The following is a 12,714-nucleotide window of genomic DNA, read 5'->3' on the forward strand; positions in this document are numbered from 1 at the left end:
TCTCACATCCGTGGAGCGCACCCTCAATGCCCAGTATTTATTTAAACGACATACCCACCTCTGGAGATGCAAGTCTTTGGCCAAGGTGTTGAATCACCTTCCTCACCTCACATCTGGGGAGAGTTAACAAGGATTTGGGCAACACTGAGGACCTTGCCATCAACGCTGAGCTTTCTTTTGAAGATGTTGACAAGCTTGTCACATACTTCCACTTCAAGTGCATCGAAGCTGCAAATCTGTGGTGCTCCTGAACACTACTGCCATTCTCAGGATAGTGCACACGCACTGGATATCTGCCAGAAAAGCCACAAGTTTCAGTCCTTCCTCTGGGAGAAGGTGAGGCGGAGGAGTCCCTGGCTTCTGTCCTCCCTCGATCACAAGCACATTCCAGAGCAAAGAACGGTATTCACGAGGGTTCTCTGCTCATCCTACCTCAAAGTTGGTTGGGATCCTGACCCAGCACAGTTTGTCTACTTCAGCCAACTCCAGTTCTCATTGTCAGACATCCAAAACATGGAAGAAGGCTTAGATTGAGCTGAGACTCCAAACAACACAGCTCACCCCGCGGCGGCAGCTGAGACTCTTTTCCACGCCAGGTGGACAGAGCGCCAGATCTTGACCAGTGGGACATTTTTGTCAGTGCCTTGCATATATTCCTCAAGCAGGTGACCCTGCTCTACTTCCTCCCCAGTGTTAACTGAGACTCTGCTGGATGAGGGATTTTTGAGACCACGCTGGGTGCCCATGTCTCCAGCCCAGGCCTTGCAACCCTCTTCACACGAGGCCTTGTGCCCCACAGGTTGTCAGGTATCACGTCCCCAATAAGTCTTGCTCTTCTTTTCAGGATTTGGAAACCATTTTGTCCAGAGTGTGACACTTGTTTATGTGTATCCTGCAGCCCTTCCCCTCAGCTATTACTGAATACAAATGTCTCTGTATTAAAACATATTGCAAAATCCATTGAAGGTTCTGGTTCTATATCATGTTTGTGTATTAAGGTGGGAAGCTGTCCAGCCACCCCACCTCTCCCAAGCATCCTCCAAAGGATGAGGCCTCCAGAGACACTGGCTGAGCCTGATCTCAGAGTTCCCCTTCTTGTCAGGATAGGACCATGTCTGAACCAATATCCCTCTCCACCTCATGACTTGAGACAGGCCCCTTGGCTTCATTCGTTTTGGTGCCTGCTTAAAATACGGTTGTTCAGGTAAGCCTTTTCAGATGCAGAGATATTGATGTGCTTTAATCTTATGCTGTTATTCTTTCAATCTCTTTACTGTTTAATTTTTGATTTTGCTGCTCGATTGTGGTGTTTTAAATGGTTTGCTACTGTTTTTAATTGACCATATTAACATTTCTAGTAAACGGCTTAGATGTTTTGTTACCATCAAGTGACATTTTACTCAGTGGAAATAAATATATTCCACACCCACCCACCCTTGTGGGGCTTTTGAAACCTACGGGACTTTTTTGCAGAATGCTTGCAATTGTGACTTTTTGCCAAGCCAAAGTATGTTAAAAAATAAGGGCTGCTTTCTATGCCTGTGTGTGCCTGTCCCCTGCCATAAGCACAGCAACTCATTGCAACCTCTTCCTTGGATCCTGTCTTGTTTGGGGGTTGCCCTAAGCAGTGAAGCATGCTGGGATCAGCCTCTTCTTTTCACCCTGCCTCTTGTTTCTGGACATGAATTCAAAGGCCAAACTTCCTGACTCCCAAGTTGAAATGAAGCAAGAATGGATCATCACTGGCAGTACAGAGGCTGACCACGTGAAGATCCCTGAGCCCATAACTGCCCCTCTTTTTTTACATGCATTTCAGATTTGTTCAATAGCCAACTTCTGTTGCAATGCCAGGCCAACCCCCTGCAATGCATTACTCTCAACTAAAGCATCCATGATAGATGGCCGCCCAACCTCTGCTTTAAAACCCCCAAGGAAGGAGAGTCCACCACCTTTCATGGGAGCCATTTCCTTTGCCAAACAACTCCTACTGTCAGAATCTTCTTCCTGATGTTTAGTCAGAACCTCATTTCTTGTCATTTGAAGACCTTGGTCCAAGTCCTACCCTCTGGAGCAGGAGAAAACAAGCTTTCTCCATCCTCCATGTGGCAGCTCTTGAGATATTTGGAAATGGCCTTATCTCCTCTCAGTCTCCTCTTTTCCAGGCTTAACATACCCAGCTCCCTTCCAGATGTTTTGGACCACAACTCCTCCCAGCCCCCCAAGCATCATCTGGCCATATTAGCTGGAGCTGGTGAGGCTGGCAGTCATAGAATCGTAGATTTGGGAGGGACCACAAGGACCATCTAGCCTGACCCCCTGCAAAGCAGGAAGCTCTTTGTCCAGTGTGGGGCTCAAACCCAGGACCCTGAGATTAAGAGTCTTGCACACTACCAAAATACCCAGAGGGCAGCTGCTTGGGGAAAGCAGTTCATTCCCAGAGTGATGCTCCCTTTCTTGGCTCTCCACCTGCAGCTGCTGGGTGACCTTGGGCTAGTCACACTTCTCTGAAGTCTCTCAGCCCCACTTACCTCACAGAGTGTTTTTTTGTGGGGAGGAAGGGAAAGGAGAATGTTAGCCGCTTTGAGACTCCTGAAGGGGAGTGGAAGGTGGGATATCAAATCCAAACACCACCACCACCTCCTCCTCCTCCTCCTCTTCTTCTTCTTCTTCTCTTCATGGGGCAGGGATTCCCAAAGTGATCCATACTGAGTCCCAAATCCCAGAAGACCCTTAATATGGATTGCTGGTAAATCAGTTGGTACAGCATGAGACCAGGGCCAGACTGAGGTTTGATGCGGCCCTCAGCTCCTGAAGGTCAAGGGGTCCTTTATATGTCCAGCTGTCCTTAACAACAAATTGTCGTTGCTTTTTGTGTTGAATATATGCTACTGTATATGGACCTAATAGGTATCTAAAGCCATTTGCACGTAACAAAATATGTACTGGTATTTCATCAAAGTAATTGTTGAACTGAAATACAATTAAGAAGTTTATCTTATATTTTGGAAATGTACATCCAGGTTTTTTTCCTTTAATTTTTTTGCTCCCCCCCCCCCCCCGAGAGTGGTGCCCTAAGCTATAACTTGTTTAGCTTATAAGTAAATCTGGCACTGCATGAGACTCTTAATCTCAGGATTGTGGGTTTGAGCCTCACATTGAGCAAAAGATTCCTGCATTGCAGGGGGCTGGACTAGATGACCCTGGGGGGGTCCAATCCGACTCTATGATATCCAAGGGTTTGGGAAACTCTTGAAAAGATATCCCATAAATTAAATATATATAAAGGGCAGAGCTTGAATGACATATATCTATCTAGCAATATATATAGCATTATTTTATTTCTTATGCAAATATCAAGGCAGAGTCACACAGTGGCACCAGTCTCACCGTGTGTGTGTGTGTGTGTGTGTGTGTGCACGCGCGCACACGCGCACACACACACACAGTATGTCTAGCTCATTTGAGGCTATTTAGCACCTTTATGAATTATGAATTAACCTTTTTGAGTTCTGGTGCTGGAGGAGACTCTTGAGAGTCCCATGGACTGCAAGAAGATCAAACGTATCCATTCTTAAGGAAATCAGCCCTGAGTGCTCCCTGGAAGGACAGATCCTGAAGCTGAGGCTCCAAGACTTTGGCCACCTCATGAGAAGAGAAGACTCCCTGGAAAAGACCCTGATGTTGGGAAAGATGGAGGGCACAAGGAGAAGGGGATGGCAGAGGACGAGATGGTTGGACAGTGTTCTTGAAGCTACCAGCATGAGTTTGACCAAACTGCGGGAGGCAGTGGAAGACAGGAGGGCCTGGCGTGCTCTGGTCCAGAGGGTCACAAAGAGTCGGACACGACTAAACGACTAAACAACAGCAACTTTATGAAGTGATGCGGGTGGCACTGTGGTCTAAACCACTGAGCCTCTGGGGCTTGCTGATCGGAAGGTCAGCAGTTCGAATCTCCCATTGCTCTGTCCCAGCTCCTGCCAAACTAGCAGTTCAAAATCACACCAGTGCAAGTAGATAAATAGGTACTGCTCCGGCGGGAAGGTAAACGACGTTTTCGTGCGCTGCTCTGGTTTCACCAGAAGCGGCTTAGTCCTGCTGGCCACATGACCCGGAAAAACTGTCTGCAGACAAACGCCGGCTCCCCTGGCCAGTAAAGCGAGATGAGTGCCGCAACCCCAGAGTCGTTTGCGCCTGGACTTAACTGTCAGGGGTCCTTTACCTTTTTAGCACCTTTATATTCAGCAACGATGGAGCCCACAGGTGAGGAATACTTTTATTTTTTATCAGTCTTCCGTATTTGCCCCTAAAACCTGGGCTTCTAGGCGGCGGAAGCGGAGCTTGCAGGTACCGAGCTCCGAGCAGCCAGCAGAGGGAGCCACGAGCCCCTCATTCCCCCTCTAAGATCGCTTCCTTCGGCTCCCTGGTCAACAGCTGCATTGGGGGACCGAGCAGGGGCTGCGATGCTGGCGCTTCCCGCCAACCCCTCTCCCCCAGGCGTCCACCGAATAATCCTGGCACCGCAGAGTCGGGAGGGACCCCCAGGGGCCATCTAGTCCCACCCCCTGCAGTGCAGGCATCGCAGCTGAAGCATTCCTGGCCGGTGGCCCCCCAAGCTCTGCTCGAAACCTCCCAAGGAACCCCCGGGGTCAGCCTGGCAACGCAGCGCCGCCTCGCCTGGCGCCACCAGCCTTGGTGCCCCTGGGACTGGGCGCAGAGGCGCTGCCAGGGAAGGGACCCGCTGCTGCTGCCCCCCCCCTTTGGGCCCCTCCTCTGGCGGCGCCGTCCGCCGAGGCCTCAGGGCAGCGCCAGCATCCCGTGCGCGGCATACAGCTGCTGGGTGGCGTTGTAGACGCGGGCGATGCTGCGGACGGTGTCCAGGAGCCTGCGGGTGCCCCTGCCCTCCTCGCCCCCTCCGGCGCTGAGGATGCGGTAGAGCTCGCGGCGGGAGGGCATGGCCAGGAAAGCCAGGGCGGCCGCCTGGCGCACCCACCAGCTGTGGTAGGGCGCCAGGGCTTCCTGGTAGGCGTCGGCGCACAGGCGGGAAGGGTCCGCGTCCTCCGGGCTGGTCCCCAGCTTGCGCAGAAAGAGCTCCAGCCACTTCAAGGCCCGGTGGAGGCGCAGGAAGGTCCGGCAGCCGGAGGGGGGCCGGCCGGCCGGCAGGGACTGGAAGCCCACCAGCCCCCGCGCCAGCTCGAAGCGCACCATGGACTGGAGGGAGCGGTAGTGGGCTCCGTGGGGGCCGCGCTGGCTCTCCTGCAGGATGGCGATCTTGGTGCGCGTCTCGCCGGAGATCAGGCCGAAGGCGGCGCCCAGCGAGTCCATGAGCCTGCGAGGAAGGAGAGAGCGGGCCGGAGTCTCACAGGAAAGAGGCGGCGGAAATTGGGGGCTCCCACCCGCTTGTCTCAGGAGACAGCGGAGGACTGAGCCTTGGGGAGGGGGGGCTCGCAGCGCCTGCCGTGGAGATGCTGCTGCCTCTGGCGTTGTTGCACCAAAGTGACCTCCCCGGGGGCGCAAGTCTGGGCAGAGTTTGGAGGTTCTTGCTGCATTTGCAGCCCAAAGTGACCTCCCCGGGGGCGCAAGTCGGGGCAGAGTTTGGAGGTCCTGGGAGCTCCAGAGGACAAGATCCTCCTCTCCTCCGCCTCGCTCAAGTGGTCCGAAGGAAAACAGAGTAAGATGTTGGGCATCAGCTGGGCTGCAGGAGTTGCAGGAAAGAGGCGGACGAGGCGCCACCCAACCGCCTCAGGGACTCCGCTTCGGATTTGTGGAGGGTTCGCTCTGTAGCCTTTTCTACTCCCGAAAATATCCTGCCTGCCAATACCATAACGCCTTAATACCAAACCAGGGTGCCAGGGGGCCTTAGGAACTGAGGAACTGAGTTTTAACCACTCAGTGGTTTAAAATGAAAACTATTTTTTTAAAAATTGGCAAAAAAAGAAAACAGGAAAGGGGCTGAGAATAAAACAGCCAATGTCATAATGCCATTGTACAAATCTGTGGTGCGACCACATTTGGAGTACTGCGGGTGGCACTGTGGGTTAAACCACAGAGCCTAGGGCTTGCTGATCAGAAGGTCGACGGTTCGAATCCCCGCGACGGGGTGAGCTCCCGTTGCTCAGTCCCTGCTCCTGCCAACCTAGCAGTTCGAAAGCATGTCAAAGTGCAAGTAGATAAATAGGTACCACTCCGTCAGGAAGGTAAACGGCGTTTCCGTGCGCTGCTCTGGTTCGCCAGAAGCGGCTTAGTCCTGCTGGCCACATGACCCGGAAGCTGTACGCCGGCTCCCTCGGCCAGTAAAGCAAGATGAGCGCCACAACCCCAGAGTCGGTCACAACTGGACCTAATGATCAGGGGTCCCTTTACCTTAACCTGTGTCTAGTTCTGGTCGACTCATCTCAAAAGGGATATTGCAGTTTTGGAAAAGGTTCAGAAACGAGCAACTGAAATGCTCAAGGGGTTCCTCTATGAAGAAAGGTTGTGAAACTTGGGAGTTTTTAGTTTAGAGAGAAAAAGCAAGTAAATACTCAGGCTTCCCTTTCCCCCATGACTTCTAGTCAGGGGTCCAATAGGGGTTGGTTGGTTGGTGTGTTTGTCCTGCTGCTTTTCCTGGGGAAACGCTCTGTTTATTACTGAGGGCTCCACACACAGAGAGAGGGAAAACTCAGTAGGTGCAAATAGCAATTCTGTTTTTTTCCCCTGTGGATTGCTGTTTGTTCTGATTTAGCACTAAAGAGCAGCCTTTCCCTGGGAAAGGAGCAGGGCAAGGGGGAAACTACTTGAACCCATACTGGTGGCTCCTAGCCACAATGGCCACGCTCTGCCCTGTGCAGTTGGAGGCAGGCAATGCTTCTGAATAGTATTTGCCGGAGAGGGCTGCTCTTTTCTTCACGTCCTGCTTGTAGGTTTCCCATTTGGAACACCTGGCTGCCCCCTATGAGAAGAGGATGCTGGGCTAGACGGGCCCCTTTTGGCCTCATCCAGCAGCCAGGCTCTTCTGGTGCTCTTAAGGAACCTCCAGGCCCAGGCCCAGTCTATCTGGATTCCTCGCTTCCTGACTCCCTTCCAGCTCTAGGATTCTGTGCTGCTGCTGCTTCATCGGTTTCTGTTTCCTGTGGGACCTGGAAACCTCCTCGCTGCCTTTGCCAAGCCTCTCCCAGGAGCTTAGTATCTGGGCCAGAACCTCTCACCTGGGAAATGTGGCTCCTGCGTCTACGGAGCCCCCCCTGGCTTTTTTTTGGGGGGGGACGCAGCTCTTACTCACTTGATCAGCTCTTTCCAGCCGCTGAGGTATTCCCGGATGAGGATTTGCCCACTGGGCGTGAGGCTGGCAGCGAAGGCCCTCTGCAGACGCACGATTCGGAAGCCCTCCCCCAGGTCCTGGGGCTCGGACGGGGTCTGCAGGAGGAGGGCGGCCCCAGTGGCAGCGGAAGGGGGCGAGGCGGAAGGAGGGGGCTGTGAGCAGAGCAGAAGGGCGGAGTCACTGGGGTGGGTGAACTGGTGGGACTGGGGTGCCTTGGGGGCAGAAAAAGAAACCCTCAGACTCTCATGCTTCTCCCACCCCCCAAATCATCACTCCAAATGTAACAAAGAAGTGTTCACTTTGGGGGGGGCACAGCTGCATAATTTAGCCTCTGGCAACTTAGAATCTAGAAAGGGCCCCCAGGGGCCATCTAGTCCAACCCCATGCAATGCAGGGATTGCAGCTAAAGCATCGCTTACAGGTGGCCACCCAGGGCTTGCTTAAAAACCTCCAATAGCAAGCAGGGAGGCTTAATTGCTTCCGTTAAGATCCCTGCATTACAACTCTGCCACCTACAGTTCTAGGATTCTCTCCAGCTGGATCCTGGTGTGGGAATGTTGTGGGTAACAGGAGAGGAAATACGGATTAATATTATCCTTCCAAACTTGCGTTAGCAAGTTGCTTCACTTAGCAGAGTGTATTCCCCTATCACACAGCAGGAAGCTGGTTGCAGACTCCTTAGAATCTCTTAAGACAACAAGCAATTCAGTCTGGCTTGCCCAGATAGAGACATGTTCTATTATTCCTGATAAGACCCCTTGAGTCCCTCCTACAAGAATAAAGACACCACAGTCCTATTCATAAGTAACAAAAAGTAGTTTTGCTCACAATCAGGGAGAGCACAGTGTGATCCCTGAAGGCAGGTTTTAGGGTTAAAGTTACAAACATGTACAAATAGGTTTACCCCATATGGGAGATTCGCCAGGGACTGGTGGCTGAGAGCCAGCAGTGCAGTCCAGGGGAATCCAAAAGCAGGCAGGGTGGAAAAGAAGGGAGGTGGCTCAGGGATTTGACCTTCTACCAGGTCTGGAAAGGTCTCCCTGAGTTGGGGGCGTTCCGGGGTCTCACCTTCCTCTCTGCATCCTCCTTGCTGGGCGGCGTCCCCCCAAACCAGCGGCACGGACGGACCCCCCAAACGCAGGGGGAGTTCGGCAGCTCTGCTGCGGCACCGAGAGCAGGCAATGCGAGACCCACAAGGGCAGGGAGGCAGAGAAAAGACACGGATTTGTTAGGTGAAGATTCAAACCCAGAACAAAGCAATTGCAGGGGGACAGCGGAAGGTCAGAAATGAGACCCCTGTTAGGGTGGGGGGCTCCCCAGAGGCCTGTTTGCAATATTGACCTTCCTCACCCCTGGCAGCCTGGAAGAGCCCCAGTTTTATAGAATCCTAGAATCCTAGAGTTGGAAGAGACCACAAGGGCCATCGAGTCCAACCCCCTGCCAAGCAGTAAACACCATCAGAGCACTCCTGACATATGGTTGTCAAGCCTCTGCTTAAAGACCTCCAAAGTAGGAGACTCCACCACACTCCTTGGCAGCAAATTCCACTGTCAAACAGCTCTTACTGTCAGGAAGTTCTTCCTAAGGTTTAGGTGGAATCTTCTTTCTTGTAGTTTGGATCCATTGCTCCGTGTCCGCTTCTCTGGAGCAGCAGAAAACAACCTCCCTCCTCTATGTGACATCCTTTTCTATATTTGAACATGGCTATCATATCACCCTTTAACCTCCTCTTCTCCAGGCTAAACATGCCCAGCTCCCTTAGCCGTTCCTCATAAGGCATCGTTTCCAGGCCTTTGACCATTTTGGTTGCCCTCCTCTGGACACGTTCCAGTTTGTCAGTGTCCTTCTTGAATTGTGGTGCCCAGAACTGGACACAGTACTCCAGGTGAGGTCTGACCAGAGCAGAATACAGTGGCACGATTACTTCCCTTGATCTAGATGCTATACTCCTATTGATGCAGCCCAGAATTGCATTGGCTTTTTTAGCTGCCGCGTCACACTGTTGGCTCATGTCAAGTTTGTGGTCAACCAAGACTCCTAGATCCTTTTCACATGTACTGCTCTCAAGCCAGGTGTCACCCATCTTGTATTTGTGCCTCTCATTTTTTTTGCCCAAGTGCAATACTTTACATTTCTCCCTGTTAAAATTCATCTTGTTTGTTTTTGCCCAGTTCTCTAATCTGTCAAGGTCGTTTTGAAGTGTGATCCTGTCCTCTGGGGTGTTAGCCACCCCTCCCAGTTTGGTGTCATCTGCAAATTTGATCAGGATGCCCTTGAGTCCATCATCCAAGTCATTGATAAAGATGTTGAATAAGACCGGGCCCAAGACAGAACCCTGTGGCACCCCACTAGTCACTCTTTTCGTAGGAAAGCTTTTGTCTGCGCCCCCTTTAAATAACAATTGCAAATGGCTGCAAAACGAATCTGAGAATTGGAAAAGGAGATTCCAGGAGAAGCGAAAGGCCACAGCACGCCCCCCCCGACCCCCGACCCTCGACTTACGGAGGCGGAGGCTGGAGAAGCAGAGGAGGAGGAGGAGAAAGAAGACCCCCACGGTGCAGGCCAGGCGGCAGAGACGGGTGCGAGTCCACCCCGTGGCCCCCATGCCCGGCACCCTGGCGCTCCTGCCGCGGCCGCGTCCTTCCCCGGCCTCCCTTTGCACCCTGACCGGGGCTGTCTGCTCAGGTGGGGAGATAAGACTTCCTTATCAGTCGGGGACGAGAGGAGGGTGGAGGCCGCGGGTGGGGAGGGGGCGGCGACCTCTGCCCGGCCCCCGTCTCCAGGGACACCCGGCAGCACCCTGCCTTGGGGCTGACTCTGAGCTTTGGCAAGGGCGCTTTGACATCTCCGCCGGGATGGGACTGGGCTGCCAAGCTCAGGATGTGGCGCGGATCCGTCTCGGGAGACACGTGGCAGCCGCCCCCGGAATGGAGCCAGGAGGGTACGATCCGGCGTTCCTGAATACAGCGGAAGAAGCACCGCTTTCAGGGCCAGCCTGGCGAACCTTGAACGGGACCCGATCATCATCAGATCCCGCTGATATCCTTTGTTGGACTTTTGCCCACGTGCAGCCGGGCTCATCCTACGGGACTTGTTTCAAAGTGTTCGTTTCTCGCCTTTAGATCTGTTGCTTTCTCTGTTCTCTCTACAGATAGGTAGCCGTGTTGGTCTGCCATAGTCAAAATAAAAAAATTCCTTCCAGTAGCACCTTAAAGACCAACTAAGTTAGTTCTTGGTAAGAAGTGTGCATGCACACGAAAGCTCATACCAAGAACTAACATAGTTGGTCTTTAAGGTGCTACTGGAAGGAATTTTTTTATTCTGTTCTCTCTGTTTTATATACGTTACAAAAGGAAGTCTTTGCACACGCGCCGCCACCACCGAAACAAAGGACACAGGCAGCAATAATTGGGAAGGTTTAATATTTTGCTATGTTTTTTTATATGCTGGAAGCCGCTTAGAATGGTTGGGGCAACCCAGTCAATGGGCAGAGTACAAATAATAAAGTAGTAGTATTATTATTCTTGTTGCTGTTGTTGCTCCTGAGCATGTCCGGAGTGCTTTTCCTTCCACACTGAGCAATAGCCACCAGCTTCTGCATTTGTCAGGGTTAGTGGAAGAAGATGCAAGGTTTGTGTCATTCCCTGACGTCACTCCCTCCGGCTGGCTGCATTCTGTCTTCTCGCTTTCCATTTCCCGTCGCATGTGTTTGATTTTTACTCGTTAGCCACCCACACAATCTTCGCCATTAGGTGGCATATAAATATTGGAAATGAAGCGACCTGAAATCAATTTGCCGTGTGCCTCCCTCCCTCCACAGGTGCGCCTCGTTCCCTTTGGGGTTTACCTTGCAAACAGGCAGCCTGTGGGGTTGGGGTTAATGATTGACGTGCTTGGAGACCTTTGCTCCAGCGGAAAGCAAACAGGTCCCGGACCGAGTATGGTCTCCCTGAATGGGGCAACTGTGCCCCTGAAGGACCAGGTGTTCAGGAGTCATTTTGGACTCGCAGCTCTCCATGGAGGCGCAGGTCAATTCTGTGTCCAGGGCAGCTGTCTCCCAGCTCCACCTGGTACGCAGGATGAGACCCTCCCTGCCCACAGACTGTCTCACCAGAGTGGTGCATGCTCTGGTTATCTCCAATGTGCTCTACCTGGGGCTACCTTTGAAGGTGACCAGGAAACTACAACTAATCCAGAATGAGGCAGCTAGACTGGGGACTGGGAGCGGCTGCTGAGACCACATCATAGCTGTCAATGTTTTCCCTTTTTAAAGGGAAATTCCCTTATTCCAAATAGGATTCCTTGCAAGAAAAGGGAAAAGTTGACAGCTATGGACCACATAACACCGGTTTTGAAAGATCTACATTGGCTCCCAGTATGTTTCCTAGCACAATTCAAAGTGTTGGTGCTGACCTTTAAAGCCCTAAACAGCCTCGGCCCTGTATACCTGAAGGAGCGTCTCCACCCCCATCGTTCTGCCCGGACACTGAGGTCCAGCGCCGAGGGCCTTCTGGTGGTTCCCTCATTGCGAGAAGCCAAGTTACAGGGAACCAGGCAGAGGGCCTTCTCGGTAGTGGCACCCGCCCTGTGGAATGCCCGCCTACCAGGGGGGGCCACTAGGGGGCGCATCGGAAGATGGCTGACAATAACATCTCTCCGACCCACACGAGGTAATTTGGAGGCTATGATGGGGGTAATTAGCCTCCTTACCCCCCCGGATGGTGGGGGGGGACTGCCCTTGCCTGCTGTGCCCTACACCACCCCCGAATTTGTGGGGTTGGGGGCACTAGGCACAAAGCCCTCCTGTGGGATTCCGGCACTCCTGGACGCCGTCCCTGATCCGCGCCACTAGCTGCAAGAACTTCAAAAGAAACAATTTGGATGAAGCTAATTGCACATATTTCAAGGAAGAAGGGGGAGTAAAAGACTGCTAACAGAAGAGATCTCTGATAAAAGAATACAAGAATAAATCATGAGAAGATACGCCAAGATACGGTATGGCAAATGACTGATGGGGGAGGGGGAAAAAACCTTCCTTTCTTTCCTTATGTGATTAAACAAGAATCCCCTCCCCTCACGAGTCAGAAACGTTGTTTTAAGGACTTAAGCTGTGGATTTAGGACTGTGTGGAGATAAACTTTCGAACCAAAGCATGTTTTAAGAAGAGCGTGGAATGTATAAGAGCTCTGGAATGACGCAGTTAAAATTGCCATCACCATATTGGGAAGTTCTGTCGGAGGTCTTGAGTCTGGGAGGAGAAATAGAGCTGCTTTTATATTGTGGGTGAAACTCCTCAGAGGGACTTAAGAGCGACAGTTTTGCGAGATAATGATGGAAAGAGCGATGTTATCTATGAAGGTGATGATATATGAAAACCATCTCAATTTGAGGATTGGAAGAACGGAAAAATTCACACA

The 12,714-nt window shown here is 52.1% G+C and overlaps 1 protein-coding gene across 2 annotated transcripts; it reads right to left on the reverse strand.

Annotated features, from left to right (window-relative positions):
* Positions 1 to 4,259: 4,259 nt before the first annotated feature.
* On the reverse strand, positions 4,260 to 10,436 carry LOC310691914 (ceramide-1-phosphate transfer protein-like). 2 transcript variants are annotated; one of them, XM_083472182.1, is made up of 4 exons: positions 9,800 to 10,436; positions 8,366 to 8,457; positions 7,259 to 7,449; positions 4,260 to 5,326 (listed from the first exon to the last, which is right to left on the reverse strand). In XM_083472182.1, the coding sequence occupies exons 1-4, from the start codon at positions 9,900 to 9,902 to the stop codon at positions 4,795 to 4,797; spliced, it is 918 nt and encodes a 305-aa protein (XP_083328308.1). In that variant the 5' UTR covers positions 9,903 to 10,436; the 3' UTR covers positions 4,260 to 4,794. The 2 variants fall into 2 exon arrangements, with proteins under 2 accessions (XP_083328308.1, XP_083328309.1); XM_083472183.1 differs by having other exon boundaries at positions 8,366 to 8,454; positions 9,800 to 10,085.
* Positions 10,437 to 12,714: the final 2,278 nt, after the last annotated feature.

This window comes from Podarcis liolepis (assembly GCF_965112155.1).
Source record: "Podarcis liolepis genome assembly, chromosome: 13".
In the NCBI taxonomy this organism is placed as follows: domain Eukaryota; kingdom Metazoa; phylum Chordata; class Lepidosauria; order Squamata; family Lacertidae; genus Podarcis; species Podarcis liolepis.

Bases quoted from the DNA above. Each gene is read 5' to 3' on its own strand.
- LOC310691914 (XM_083472182.1), bottom strand. From the start codon at position 9,902: ATGGGGGCCACGGGGTGGACTCGCACCCGTCTCTGCCGCCTGGCCTGC. The intron at 8,458-9,799 runs GTAAGTCGAGGG...TCGGTGCCGCAG, and splicing joins CTTCTCCAGCCTCCGCCTCC to CAGAGCTGCCGAACTCCCCC. The intron at 5,327-7,258 runs GTGAGTAAGAGC...CCTTCCTCGCAG, and splicing joins GGCTGGAAAGAGCTGATCAA to GCTCATGGACTCGCTGGGCG.